The sequence below is a fragment of the Bufo gargarizans genome, chromosome 5 (genome assembly GCF_014858855.1).
Source record: "Bufo gargarizans isolate SCDJY-AF-19 chromosome 5, ASM1485885v1, whole genome shotgun sequence".
In the NCBI taxonomy this organism is placed as follows: domain Eukaryota; kingdom Metazoa; phylum Chordata; class Amphibia; order Anura; family Bufonidae; genus Bufo; species Bufo gargarizans.
Genome location: NC_058084.1, coordinates 478,258,356 through 478,273,776, shown reverse-complemented (window position 1 = coordinate 478,273,776; position 15,421 = coordinate 478,258,356). Strand labels below are relative to the sequence as shown.

General features: G+C 43.4%; 1 protein-coding gene across 1 annotated transcript in view; it reads right to left on the bottom strand.

Moving 5' to 3' along the window:
• Positions 1–1,419: 1,419 nt before the first annotated feature.
• CASD1 (CAS1 domain containing 1) overlaps positions 1,420–15,421 on the bottom strand; it is a 31,822-nt gene continuing 17,820 nt past the window's right edge. Inside the window, exons 8-13 of the mRNA XM_044292886.1 lie at positions 14,978–15,079; positions 14,471–14,611; positions 13,169–13,246; positions 12,380–12,472; positions 5,067–6,333; positions 1,420–2,771 (exon numbers count right to left, since the gene is read on the bottom strand). Of these exons, the coding sequence (XP_044148821.1) occupies positions 6,079–6,333; positions 12,380–12,472; positions 13,169–13,246; positions 14,471–14,611; positions 14,978–15,079 (669 nt within the window). The 3' untranslated portion in view covers positions 1,420–2,771; positions 5,067–6,078. The remainder of the gene's footprint in view (positions 2,772–5,066; positions 6,334–12,379; positions 12,473–13,168; positions 13,247–14,470; positions 14,612–14,977; positions 15,080–15,421) is intronic.

Below are 15,421 nucleotides of genomic sequence, written 5' to 3'. Positions count from 1 at the left end.
ACATGGTACGTCACATGATCTTTTACCATGGTGAATCACCATGGTAAAAGATCATGTGACGTACCATGTGATGACCGGAGTGACATCATCAAAGGTCCTTTACCTGTATTTAATGCTCACCACAGGTCCTATTCAACAAAGGAGACAGAAGTGGACTAAGGTGAGTTAAATTATTATTATTATTCTTTTAACCCCTCCAGCGCTATTTTACTATACATTCTGTATTCAGAATGCTATTATTTTCCCTTATAACCATGTTATAAGGGAAAATAATATAATCTACGGAACACTGATCCCAAATCCGAACTTCTGTAAAGAAGTTCGGGTTTGGGTACCAAACATGCGCGATTTTTTTCACGCGAGTGCAAAACGCAATACAATGTTTTGCACTCGCGCAGAAAAATCGCGGGTGTTCCCGTAACGCACCCGCACATTTTCCCACAACGCCCGTGTTAAAGGGGCCTTATAGTCAGATCTGAGAAAGTCAGGCTGATGACGGCTGATCTCCTGGCACACAGAGATTTCTTAATATATTTCTCAGTTCTAACTGTAATATCAGACATTTTTTGTTTCTTTAATGGTGAGCCACAATAGGTCTTCCAGATGAAGGGCCTTCAGCTCTACACAGTGCACATTATAGAAACCAAATATCATCTATAGGAGGAAGAGTCTCCAGTGATTACTGAGGGCACCTACAGCACAGCCTACGATACAGGGCGAGCGTTCACAAAACTGGGTCAAATGCACTAATAACGCTCATCTCCGTCTGAAGACCAGGTCTGTGGGATTAGCTTTAATAAGACATTGTACAGATGATGGAAACAGAACGTCCAATTCCCATTAAAGCTTAGTGCCACCTCTGGACATCCTGTCAATGGAACGAATCGCCAGGCAAGCTTCATCCATTGTACTGCACGTACCCCAAACACAGTGGTGATTGCACTGCCTTAAGACTTTAGGGCCAGGTGTGAATAAGTCTACACGTCTGGCCCTGTCAGTCAAAAAGGTGGGGGTGCGGCGTGTAGAGAGTGAGCGCAGCAATAAGGTGCATCGGCAATGCCCTTGTTGCACCCAGGGACTAATTAACATGATTAATAAGCGGTTTTTCTTTTGCAACAAGCCCACAGAGCGACATGGAAGCAAGAACATTAGATTCAGCTGGCAAGGGATACTGACCGGTGACAGGTCAGAAGAAGACACTAGTGCAGGTGTGTGAACAGCTAGCCCTAAAATGGAGAGGATTCAAACACCTTCAAAGGAGACAGAGATGACCAGAAACCTCTGACACAATGTTCCAGATAATACAAGATTCATAATATCCAATGATATTTCGGCTCATTCACTACTTTAATTACTGTGCATGTAATCTGCAAAGTGGGGGATTGGGGCACGTGGGATGAAAGGATGAAAAGGACACAGAACAGTGATATTTATTTAATCCATGAATTCTGACAGTCCAACACAAAACTGCATGACAATAACAGAACAGGAAGACTGAGCAGAAATAATTAGGAGACTTCATTGATTAAAGGGGTTCTCCGAGACTGGAAACCCCTGTTTAAATTTTAAATGGCCAAGCAGGGTGCATGTTAAACACAGAAAAAAAAAATCCCACTAACTTTCAACAGCGCTCCAAGTCCAGCACAGAGTGGTCTCCTCCGCTACCGATCCTTGCTGTGCGGTCCACGTCACTGCTGCTGGCCTCGGTAGTGGTCAATGATTGGCTGGCAGCGGTGACGTGAATGTAGACAGCGTGGCAAGCTTCCAGTCCAGCAGGAAGCAGAAGAGACAGCATCTTGGTGCTGGACACAGAGTGCTGTTGAAAGTTTTTTATATATTTTTTTTTTTTTTTTAACATATGCACCCTGCCCAGCCATTTAAAAAGGGGATGTCAGTCCTGAAGAAGCCCTTTAAGTGATAGCAGCAGTATTCATACATGGTATTTAATCTTGGTCCGCCTTCATCAAGGCAATTTTTATAGTCCAATAATAGAGAACCCAACAAGTCCCATTAATGCTGGATAAAAAAGGGGGGGGGAAAAAAAAAAAAAATTATAATTTTACCATACTCAAAGGGTTGTCAGGGGAATAAAATAAGCAATGTTCCTCGATCCTCTGCTGCTCCCGTTCTGACACTTCCCAGGTCCTCTGTTGGTGTCCGTTTTCCTGGGCTGTCTCGCCACACAAGAAATGACTGCTCATCCAATCACTGACTGAGGTGGGGTCACTGTTGTGGCCACTGATTTCGCTGAGCGGTTTATTCCTGTGTCTCAAAAGGGAGCAATAAAAAGAGACCAAGAGGGACCCGGGAAGCATTGCAATAGGAGTATCAGTGAGGTGAGTATTGAGTTTTTTTTCATTTTTTTAATCCAGTTGTAACATTTTGTAAAAAAAAAAATTAAAATAAAAAATCTTCACCCACCAGTTGTGAATGACCAGTCCCAAAAACATATGGAAGGGCTGGGGTCTACTTTACATCATTCCTGTGTCTATGTATTTTCTAATAACCACGACTAAAGCGCGATAATACCACAATGTGTAGACAAAGGCCAATCACACACCTGTGTAATACGGGGGCATTTATGTGTCCACATGGGATAGACACAAATCGTGGCCCAACCGTGGGACGAATGACCCAAACCACCAGCATCCTATGTCCTTACAGGTCCTGGTGCTGTCAGTTCAGGTGATCAGACTAGCGGTCGGGTTAGAATTTTATGGCCGTGAGAGGACACAAAAATGCACCTTGTATGACGCCCGTGTGAAACAAGCCTAAAAAGGAAAATAAGAATAAAACATACATTATTTAATAAATAAAAATGACCATAAAATATATACATCATAAGAGCGCTCTGCTGCTGGTTCACAGTAATATACACCCAGGCACATCACTCACACTCACTCAACACAGGGACAATTCATGCCAATGCCCAGAGAACGACAGGACTGCAGATTATAACCACACACTCATCATAGTCATCAAAATAGCAAAAAATAAAAAATAAATGTCATCCCACCAGCCCCACCCCACACACATTCACGTCTATGACACAAATCTATGGTAACGTCCCCGTAATCTGGAACTCCAGACCAGGCATTTGGGGAAGTATAGTCCTAATGGTGGATTATCAGGATGTCGCTGGCTGATCAGACACTGGCCCCTGTCCTTGTGGCTGGGAGGCCCCTTTTCTTCCTGCTCTGAGGGTCTCCGCAGCAGAAGTATACCATGAGGAGCACCAATCCTAAACTGTGGAGTCTGAAGACACAGGACCCGGCCAAGACTTTCATTTACACACTTACCCGAGTCCTTTCTGCTACATATTTCCAATGCTCTGCATTCCTAAAAATGTCAATAATCCGGCACCTTGTGATCCTCAGCGCTGAATTACTGGACAGATCACATGGGGTAAGTACCAGCACTGTATTCTACACTGTGACACTGAGACCATTACACCCATTATCCTTTATATATTCTTTATCCTAAATGCATCACAGTGAATAGCTGAACACTTGTGTGATCACTGGGATAAGCGGCACAAAGCATCAGAAATCTCAGTGATGTCACCGATTCCATGTGCAAACTGAATATTGGTTAAATTGTCCTTTTTGAGCCAAATTTAAAAGTATACACAAATATTAACTACAAAGGATGCTGGTTAACAGGTACATTACATATATTGATCCGGAATTACATCCTGTGTTATACTCCAGAGCTGCACTCACTATTCTGCTGGTGCAGTCACTGTGTACATACATTACTTATCCTGTACTGATCCTGAGTTACATCCTGTATTATACTCCAGAGCTGCACTCACTATTCTGCTGGTGGAGTCACTGTGTACATACATTACATTACTTATCCTGTACTGATCCTGAGTTACATCCTGTATTATACTCCAGAGCTGCACTCACTATTCTGCTGGTGCAGTCACTGTGTACATACATTACATTACTTATCCTGTACTGATCCTGAGTTACATCCTGTATTATACTCCAGAGCTGCACTCACTATTCTGCTGGTGCAGTCACTGTGTACATACATTACATTACTTATCCTGTACTGATCCTGAGTTACATCCTGTATTATACTGCAGAGCTGCATTTACAATTCTCCACGTTTTCTGGGAGACACAATTTTAAGTATGTACACAGTGACTGCACCAGCAGAAAAGGGAGTGCAGCTCTGGAGTATAATACAGGATGTAACTCAGGATCAGTACAGGATAAGTAATGTAATGTATGTACACAGTGACTGCACCAGCAGAATAGTGAGTGCAGCTCTGGAGTATAATACAGGATGTAACTCAGGATCAATACAGGATAAGTAATGTATGTACACAGTGACTGCACCAGCAGAATAGTGAGTGCAGCTCTGGAGTATAATACAGGATGCAACTCAGGATCAGTACAGGATAAGTAATGTAATGTATGTACACAGTGACTCCACCAGCAGAATAGTGAGTGCAGCTCTGGAGTATAATACAGGATGTAACTCAGGATCAGTACAGGATAATTAATGTAAGGTATGTACACAGTGACTCAACTTTGTGTGTGGGTTTCTCAGCATTAGCAGATGTATAGTCTGTCCTTCAGATAGGCCACCAATATTAGTTTAGTGGGGATTGGACTCTCGACACCCCCCACTGACCAGCTGTTGAAAGGGGTTGCGGTGCTCGTGCAAATGCTGTGTCCTCTTCTCTGTCTACCTTACATACTCTATATAGTGGTGTTGTTGCAGGATAAACAATTCTTCCTATTCACTTGAACAGGATAAAGCTGCAATACCCTGCAGTGTGCCTGTTCATGTTCCTGAGGTATACACTACGAGCACCACTGCCCCTACAAACAACTAATTAGTGGAGGTGCGGAGAGTTCGACTTGATACTGATGGCCTACCCTGAGAACATACCATCAATATCCTGATCCCACAAAACCCTTTAATTCCATATGAACTTCTCTTCTGCTGAGGGTAAAGTCCAGGGTCTGGGCCGTGACACAATAGCCAGAGAACGAACATCTGTGTGAAATACTAGAGGTGTCTACATGTATATCACAAAGCTCACGTACCTAACTGCACCCAACACAATCAAGCATCATATTTCGTTGTTCTCCTAGAAGGACTGCCCATTCTGTACACCCCATATGTACACGGTAATTCCGGACACCGTACCCGACCAACACTCTTCACAGCCTCAGTGGTCAGAAATGGTCTTTAACCTCTCACTCCAACATCTACAGCAAACGCAAAAGGCTGAGTGACCTGTCCACACCTTGGCGGCCGCTCCTCTATATGGAAACATGTAAACGGAAGATATTCTTAATAAAAAAAAAAATTAAGTTGCTGTTTGTACAGTTTTTTTCTTCTTTATGCCATTAATGGAGATTCTGCATCTGTCCTACTTCCTACAGCTTATGGCCTCCTAGCTGTTGTGAGGCCACCACATCCAGCAGGCCCCGAGTAGTAGCGCTGTAGCAGCAGGAGAGACACAAGTTGCAGGCCGCTCCTATAGAAGACAGGGTCCATGTGTCCTCTGAGGCTTTGCCGTCTTATGGATGGTAGGTAAATAGTTCATGGGGTCATAGGCATTGTACCATATATAAAGATAACGCCACGGAGGTGTCATGTGACGCACGGTGATGTTATTTAGAAATAGTTCCTAGAGTCATAGGCTTCATATCGTATATAAAGAGGACGTCACGGAGGTCCTCTGACGCAACGTTAGGTAGAAATAGTTCCTGGAGTCATAGGCTTCGTACCGGATAAAAAGATGACCTCACGTGGTGTCCTTGAGACGTAAGGTAGACATAGTTCCTGGAGTCATAGGCTTCGTTTTGGATATAAAGATGACATCACCATGGTGTCCTCGTGACGTAAGGTAGACATAGTTCCTGGATTTATAGGCTTCGTACCAGATATAAAGATGAAGTCACCGCGGTGTCCTCGTGACGTAAGGTAGACATAGTTCCTGGATTTATAGGCTTCGTACCAGAGATAAAGATTATGTCACCGCGGTGTCCTCATGATGTAAGGTAGACATAGTTCCTGGAGTCTTTGTAATAGTTTATGCCCGATGTCCCGCTAATGTTGAACTGCAGATAAAAACAGGAGTATAAAAAAGAAGATGGTGATGCACAGTAACCTCTTGGTGAGCGCCGGCATGTCCTTTGGAACCAAGATCTGCGCCAGGTCATTGGTGATGTGCGAGATTTCATGTGCTACGCACACAAAGATGAAAGTGCTAATAATGATGTTGAGCATGGGGTACCCGGGGATGAGGACCAGGATGCCCTTGGTATCGGCCGCCAGCCAAATGTGGTATTGACAGATGAATAACTGGAAGATAAAACATGTTGGGGTTATATATATGCACAGTATGGCAATGATGTCACACTATTATCAGGCATGTGCCTTACCCAAACATTTCCATATCCTCAGTCCAGGGCCGTTACAAGTATAGTGAGACACTAATGCTGCCCATACACCTCCAATGCTCGGCTGACAACTACTCCCGACTCCCCCATACACACTTGTCTCAGGTGTGAGTCAGTGTGTTCTTAATGGGGAGAGAGCTGCTATTAGAGCCTATGGTTGCAGCTCATCTCACCTGATAAACAAGGCATCTGTCGAGTAAAAGTCAGGACAACTCCCATATACACTAAAGAATTGGCTGGTGCAGCCAAAATGAGCCTATTGTGCATTGCCTGCCTAACTCCTTCAGGACCCTGCCATTTTTCACAAATCTGACGTGTGTCATTTTATGTGGTGATAACTTTAAAACACTTATTTATCCAGGCCATTCGGAGACTGTTTTCTCGTCGCATATTGTACTTCATGACACTGGTAAAATGGAGTAAAAATATTTCATTTTATTTATAAAAAAAATACCAAAATTTACCCAAAATTTTATAAAATTAGCAAATTTCCATTTCTCTACTTTTATAATAGACTGTAATACCTCCAAAAATAGTTATTACTTTACATTCCCCATATGTCTACTTCATGTTTAAATCATTTTGTGAATGCCATTTTATTTTTTGGGGACGTTAGAAGGCTTAGAAGTAAATCTTGAAATTTTTCTCAAAATTTCAAAAACCCACTTTTTAACTACCTCAGCTCCCCTAGCTTAAAGGGAACCTGTCACCGGGATTTTATGTATAGAACTGAGGACATGGGTTGCTAGATGGCCGCTAGCACATTCGCAATACCCAGTCCCCATAGCTCTGTGCCCTGAGATGAGTCCTGTACGTGAGATGAGTCAGGGACAGGACTCATCTCAGGTTAATTTGCATATGGATCAAATCAGGTTTTTTACACAATAAAAGCACACAGAGCTATGGGGACTGGGTATTGCGGATGTGCTAGCGGCCATCTAGCAACCCATGTCCTCAGCTCTATACATAAAATCCCGGTGACAGGTTCCCTTTAAACACCCTTAATGACCAGACCACTTTTTACAATTCTGCACTACACTACTTTCATGGTTTATTGCTCGGTCATACAACTTACCACCCAAATGAATTTTACCTTCTTTTCTTCTCACTAATAGAGCTTTCATATGGTGGTATTTCATTGCTGCTGACATTTTAACTTTTTTTGTTATTAATCGAAATTTACCGAATTTTTTATTTCAGTTGTAATATTATTATTTTTTTTAAAAACAACATTTCTATATAAATTTTTCTCTAAATTTATTGTTCTACATGTCCTTGATAAAAAAAATATGTTTGGGTAAAAAAAAAAAATGGTTTGGGTAAAAGTTATAGCGTTTACAAACTATGGTACAAAAATGTGAATTTCCGCATTTTGAAGCAGCTCTGACTTTCTGAGCACCTGTCATGTTTCCTGAGGTTCTACAATGCCCAAACAGTAGAAACACCCCACAAATGACCCAATTTCGGAAAGTAGACACCCTAAGGTATTCGCTGATGGGCATAGTGAGTTCATAGAAGTTTTTATTTTTTGTCACAAGTTAGCGGAAAATGGTGATTTTTTTTCCTTACAAAGTCTCATATTCCACTAACTTGTGACAAAGAAAAACCTTCCATGAACTCACTATGCCCATCACGAAATACCTTGGCGTGTCTTCTTTCCAAAATGGGGTCACTTGTGGGGTAGTTATACTGCCCTGGCATTTTAGGGGCCCTAATGCACGAGAAGAAGTCTGGAATCCAAATGTGTCAAAAATGCATATGCATTTGGGGGGGCATATGCCTTTTTGATCGCTTGGTGTTGCACTTTTAGTGATGTAAGGTGACAAAAAATTATTATTATTTTTTTTTTTTTTTTTTACAGTGTTCACCTGAGGGGTTAGATCATGTGATATTTTTATAGAGCCGGTCAATACGGACGCAGCGATACCTAATATGTCTACTTTTTAACTTTATTTTGGGAAAAGGCCGCTTTTTTACTTGAAACTTTAAATTTTTTTTTTTTTGCAAAACTTTCTTTTTATAACTTTTTTTTACACTTTATTTTTTGTCCCACTCTGGGCCTTCAACTTTTGGGGGTTTGATCCCCTTTACAATGCATCACAATACTTATGTATTGTGATGCATTGGCTGTAAGTGTATTACACACTGTGACTGCCAGACCCCTGCCACGGATCGGGTGGGCGCTTCTCCTGCACCCACCCGATCACAGCGCCATACATGTACGGCGCTGGTCTTTAAGTCACTGACATCTGTGCCGTACATGTATGGTGCGGGTCCTCTACGGGTTAAAGGGGTATTCCCATCTGAGACAATGGAGGCATATCACTAGGATATGTCCCCATTGTCTGATAGGTGCGGGTCCCTCCGTTGGGACCCGCAACTATATCGAGAACGCAGCAGGGAAGTGGAGGCTGGAGGACCCCGGATCTCCTCAGGTCCGGACACCACAAGCGCTCTCCCCATACAAGTGAATGGGAGCAGACCGAGCTTGCGCGCCCACCGCTCCCATTCATTTCTATGGGGCTGACGAAAATAGGACAGCCAGTGCTCGGCGATTTTCAGCAGCCCCATAGAAATGAAGTGCAGTGCGCCCAGGGTGGATAAAAATCTATGATTTAAAAAAAAAAATGTAATAAAAAAAAAAAATCAGATTTTTTTTTTAAATTTAAATCAGATTTTTTTGATTTAAATGCTTTTTGAGGAAAATATATTACCATCCAAAGGTTATTTCATTATGAAATAAAGATTACTTTTTTAATTATGTAGAATAAGGCTGTATATGTTTAATTTTTTGCTAAATTCCATTAATCCATTCACAATGTCATGCTCTTCCAGAGGTTTTGTAAGATTACTGGGTAGTTTCTCTGCCTACAAGATATTATCACAGATGCCTGGTTTAATTTTGGAGTTCTCAAAACTGAATTTATAACATGAAAAGAGTTGAGAAAAAGATCTTAATCCTAACTTCTACAAACCTATAAATACAGAATCAACCCCTTCAGTGCCAAGTTTAAAGTTCAGTGAATAGAATATAAACAATATTTTTCTGATTGTTTGGAGTGGAATAGATCAGCACAATTAGAAAGTGAAACTAAGTGTAAGGAGGAAAAGGCAACCAGACAAGGAGTACTATAAAATGAAAGCGAAACTTTCTGAGCACAGTACTGCACAGCCACAGACAGACAAGTCTTTGGATCTTTTTGTGTGTATGACCTGAGGTTTATTCACATTCTTTCCTTGGAGGAATAAAAACTATAATGGCAGCAGGCCGTAAAAGAGACCCAGTTTGGCAATATTTTAATGAAGTTCCTTTACCCATCGGTAAGGCAGGCATGTGTGCAAAATGCAAACACTGCAACAAACATGGATGTTTAAGCAAATAACATGCTGTAATGTTATTGTTTCAGTTGAATAAATCCTATTTAAATAGTTATTATTAAGGTAATGATTATTTTTCTCCTTCCTAAGTACAACAGAAAAATTGTCCAAATATGAATCTTTATGTAAAAAACTATGATTTAAATCAAGCCTTACTGACTAGTGATTTAAATCAAATCCACCCTGAGTGCGCCCTACACAACTTTCAGGGCTCAGTTCTCGGTGTAGGTGGGATCAGCACCTATCAGACAATTGGGGCATATCCTAGCGATATACCCCCATTGTCTCAGATGGGAATACCCCTTTAAAAGGGAACCTGTCATCAACTTTATTCTGACCGTACCAAGGGCAGTAGAAAGTAGTTGCAGAAATGCTGATTTCAGCGGCGGTGTGTCACACATCAGCTAAAAGTAAGTGGTTGCTGAGAACCAGCATCATAATCATTGCAGCCCAGGCCTTGAAAAGAGTCACGGACACCTGAGAAGAGTCCTGGTTATTCATAGATTCCTGCCCACCTGCTTATGGCTGACAGTCTTCTACCTGGTTTTCTCCCTTTCTCTCTAGGAGAGAACTGCCAATCAGCAGCAGATGGGTGAGAGAGCAGGAGATTATGAATAACCAGGACTCTTCTCAGGTAGATTTGACTCTTTTCAAGGCCTGGGCTGCAATGATTAGGACGCTGGTTCTCGGCAACCACTTACTTTTAGCTGATCTGTGACACATCGCTGAAATCAGTATTTCTGTCACTATTTTATGCTGCCCTCAGTGAGGTCAGCATAAAGTTGATGACAGGTTCCCATTAAGTTATGCCTAGTGCAGGGCTTGAGGGGCAGCGCATTACACGGGAATATCTCTTTGGTGTGAAGGAAAATCCTTTCGTCGTGCCCCCACAGGCCCTGCACCATGCACGACACAGAGTGTCAGCTTTTTTCACAATAAAGCTTAAATGTTAATACATTCCAAGAATAATCTGCAGACAGAAGATGCTTAACGGGGTATTCCCATCTGCACATTGATGTCGTGGAATATGCCATATGCTGTATATCTAACGTGTGGGCCCCACCTCTGGGACTTATGACTGCTGTGAATGGAGAGGTGAAAAGAAAAGAGAGGAGAGCAGCGCTCATAGGTAGGACTGCTTTACCGAAGGGGTAAGCGTGCTGCTTGGTCACAGAGGCTCCCTTGATGGTGTTGTGCTGGGAGCGCAACACCCAAAATGGCATGTAGGATACCCGTAGCCGGTGCTGCCAGGCTTGTCCCTACAGGCACAGACGTGCCCAGTCAAGATACAATGGTTGGAGGAACGGGATCGGCATCGCAACCAGGTAAGTCAGGATACAGATGTAGATCTGTATTCTTTAATAATAATGTTTGTTAAAGGTAAAGCATTCGGCCCCTTCTTCAGACCCAGAAAAGGGGTCCGTTCGGCCCCGAAACGCATTACCTTTAACAGAAACATAATGAATAAAGAATACAGATCTAAATCTGTATCCTGACTTTACCTGGTTGCGCTGCCACCGATCCCGTTCCTCCAACCACTGTGAATGGAGAGGTGGTCCCACATGCATGGCTTTCTCCATTCATTGCTATGGGACTTCCAAAAATAGACCAGTAAGCACACTCAGCAATTTTTGGAACCCCCATACAAGTGAATATGCATGCACATTGCATGGCCACCTCTCCTTTCCCAGCAGCTGGGAGAAAAGACCCCATTTCCAAGATAGGTATGAATCCCAAAAGTGGGACCTGTGGAGATGCCATGTATGTCCGGAATAACCATTAAATGAGAATTGAAACACTAAGTATACTAGAAAATTACATAAGATATGTGCTTGCTGTCAGTGAGCGTAAATCTGGTTTACACCGACTTGCTGCTGCTGACAGCCGGGTTTTTGTTAGGCTCTGATCCAAATAAGAGTCATGGAGCCACAAGAGCTATGATGGATGTTCTAGGACATATCTCATATCTGCTCTTCTTTCCAGTAAATCACTGCTCTTGACTGAAAGTGAAAAATACAAAGTGTGGATAAAGCCTTCAAATGTAGCAGTGAATTTGTGACACAAAAAACACACTGCTGCCGGATCCTTGGTCAAGACCTTCAGGGAAGGGGAGCCCGCTGCACAAGCAGGACCACCTCCATGGGAGTCCTGGAAATATCTAAGCTGGAGCATGGCGATTTTCAGGACTCCCACAGAGGTGAATGAATACCGCCCACTCCTGAGCAGTGCGCCCTCGATTGCTTTGAGAGCCCCCATTCTAGAGATAGGTGCGGGTCCCAGAGGTGGGACCCACACTTATCTGACATTAGTGACATATCCTAGCATTATGCCACCAAAATGTGAGGTGACACAACCCCTTTAATAACATCAAAGGTAATACGACGGACGCACTGGCGGCCATTCCACAAAACCAGTTCCAAATTGGCTTTGAGTGTCGATAAAGGCTCTGGCACCAATGCATAGCTTCAAAAGAAGACTACTTTGAAGACAACCATAGTGAAATTCATCAATGAGGTATGTACCACTTTTGCCGCAATATTTTCAACTCTCGTAGGACACACAGCACTTACCTCCAAGGAAATTCTGCCAAACCAGGCAAAGAAGGAGCTGTACACGGAACGGGCGTATCCAGGAATATTCCTGATGAGGACGAAAGCTAAAATCTGCACAGAGACAACATGGGAGAATGAGGTTCGTTTTATCAGACCCATTACCAAAATGTGCTCCATGTAGTGACTTCCTGCAGTGTAAAGCATGGAGGAGGGAAAGCCTTTTAGACAGTGCAGCTTAAAAAATGGTTCCCCTTCTAATTTTATTTTAATTTTATTTTCTTCCTAATGTGAAGCACTCTAAACTTGGTTCTCCTGTCAAACGATCTTACCATCAGTGACAATTTTGCTACTTGCAATGTTTCTGATTCTCTGTCATTATTAAGAGGCAAATAGAGGGTTTGTGCCTCGCCCTCAACTGTACTCAACTGTACTGATTCACTATGTTACTGGTGTTACACCAATTGTTCTTTATATAATAATACTTTGCATAATATACAATGTCTGTATACATATGCTATGCGAAACCAATAAAAACGATAAATCATAAAGGTGAAGCTAAAAAAAAATGAAAAAATAAAATAAAAAATAAAAAATGGTTCCCCTCTTGCATATTGCCAAGCTACGCCACCGCTTTATGGGTGGCGGGGGTCTGCATTCTGTGACTACCACCAATGCAGAAAATACAGGAGCTGCAGCGCTGATTCGGTGCTGCGTTAAGTTCACCCTGCAAAGCTGCGCTCACACCAGCTCTGTAAGGATCGGTCGGGGTCCACCCTCTATCCATACATATAATGAGAGTAGTAGTACCTGTACGACAGAAACTGATGGGTGCATCTCGTTGCACTCTGTCTTGTTTTTACAGCTGCTGGCCCATATCGAGTAGGTCTAAGGAAAGAAGAGGACACACATTATATCCTTACTACACACAAAATGTATTACAGTGCAGCTCCCTGAGGTGAGACCTGCGCCTATCGCACTCCCTGTGGATATAACATGGATGTGTTACTGGCCAGACTTCCCCTGACACCCCAAGAAAAAAAAAAATAATGGTTGCCTGTTACAGGACTGAACTGGAGAAGTTGTAAAAATGACACGCCCCTTCTCTGACATCACTTCCTGCTCTGCAGCTATTGGCTGAAGCTTCACCGCACAGACTTCCTGCTCTGCCCGCCTCGTGTATATTGTACTGATAATCCTGCGTGCTCTCTATCTCCTCATCGGTTCTCAGTCAGTACGATTACGATACCACATTTTTATAGTTTTAAAAACTTAAAGGAGTATTCCCATCACATACAATGGGGGCATATCGCTAGGATATGCCCCCATTGTCTGATAGGTGCGGGTCCCACCTCTGGGACCCGCACCTACAATGAGAACGGAGCGGGGAAATGACTGGAGGGCGCACTGCGCTGCTCCGTTCTCCCGCTATGCCCTCCGGTATCTCCAGTCACAAAGTTATAGTAGGCGGAGATTTCAGTCACTAAGTTATGGTAGGCGGAGTCTGCCCTTGTTCTGCTCTAGCGCTGGCCAATCGCAGCGCAGAGCTCACAGCCTGGGAGGTTATATTCTCCCAGGCTGTGAGCTCTGCAATGCGATTGGCCAGCGCTACAGAGGAACAAGGGCAGCAGCCGCCGCCTACCATAACTTTGTGACCGGAGATACCGGAGGGCATAGCGGGAGAACGGAGCGGCGCCCGGGGATAATAGTAAGTGCAGTGAGATCCCCGGGCGCCGCTCTCCATGTCTGTATTCTTAGTTCACAGTGTCATAATTGGTGAAAGGTCCTCTTTAAGTGTCTGTGATCGGCGTTCTTGCCAATTACAGACATTAATTCTGTGTGTCCACTATTTAAAACACCAGAAACTCTGCGGCTATAACACCCGTACAGCTTTTGAGCAGGAGCCATGTTCAAATACTGGATGGTATGTATGCCAGAGGTCCAGAAGGGGGTTAAATAGCCTGTAAAACTAGGCCATACCATGTTAAAGGTGCTGGAGGGCAGAGTTGATTAATTCCCTATAAATTGCAGTATATGTTGGTGCTATGTAAATAATGGCAGTGAGGAGGGGGGGGGGGGGTTAACCAGGGGGCAGATTCTTAAAGGACTTACCAGGAAAGAAACGACAGAGAAGAAGAGTAAAACACTGGAGACTTTGGTGGAAAACAGAGGTTCTCCTTTTCCTTCGAAAAGCACCTGATGTTTCTGTAACGCCAGGTAGATGAATGCGAACAGCATTCCGTAGAAAACCGCCTGAAAGCCAAAAGAATCAGGATCTTAATTCCATCATCCAGAACTGGCGCCATCACGGCTTTCTGAAAGTCCTGAATTTCCTCATGCCAGTATCAATGCACCTCTAGGAAGATCTGCCATGCCGCATCTCATACATTGGTGGCATACAGATAGACCCATCGGACATTGGTGGGATATCCTATCTCTAGAACCGGGCCCCGAAACTGAACAAGTGCGGCCATCCTCAATTCAAGTCTATGGGAGTGCTTGGCTCTTTTCGGAACTCCCATAGAACTGAATGGAGAGCATGCCGCGACAGAGAGGGACGACATAACAGAGAACCCTAAGAATAGATGAGTGACTGAGGGATAAGAAAGCATGACTTACATATCGGTCTAAGCTCCATCTAAACCACCATTCATAGACTTCACCGTTCAGCTCGAACAGCTTGGATATCGGCCAAAGAGAGAAGATCTTCTGGAAGGAATCCTGCGTGAGAGAATGGCTCATTACCTGAGCTAGGAGATTATATGTCATGAGAACAAGTTCATTCATCTGTACTGTGAGAAATGTGTCTGAACACCGCTCTAGATCCTGCTACTGTAGATGCACAGTAAAGGTGACCCCCGAGTGAGGCGTTCAGAGGTGCGGGGTGTCCATTATCAGGAGCGATTCCTGCAGAAGCGCATCACATCCGTGGTTGAGAGGAAAACAGAGAAACAGCCGTTCCCTGCATCGGTTCGGCTCAGAAAAGCTACAAAATCAGTAACCACTGAAACCATTTGGTGGTCCAGGGCCCATACACCTTAGATAGCTGCTGACTGACTGTTA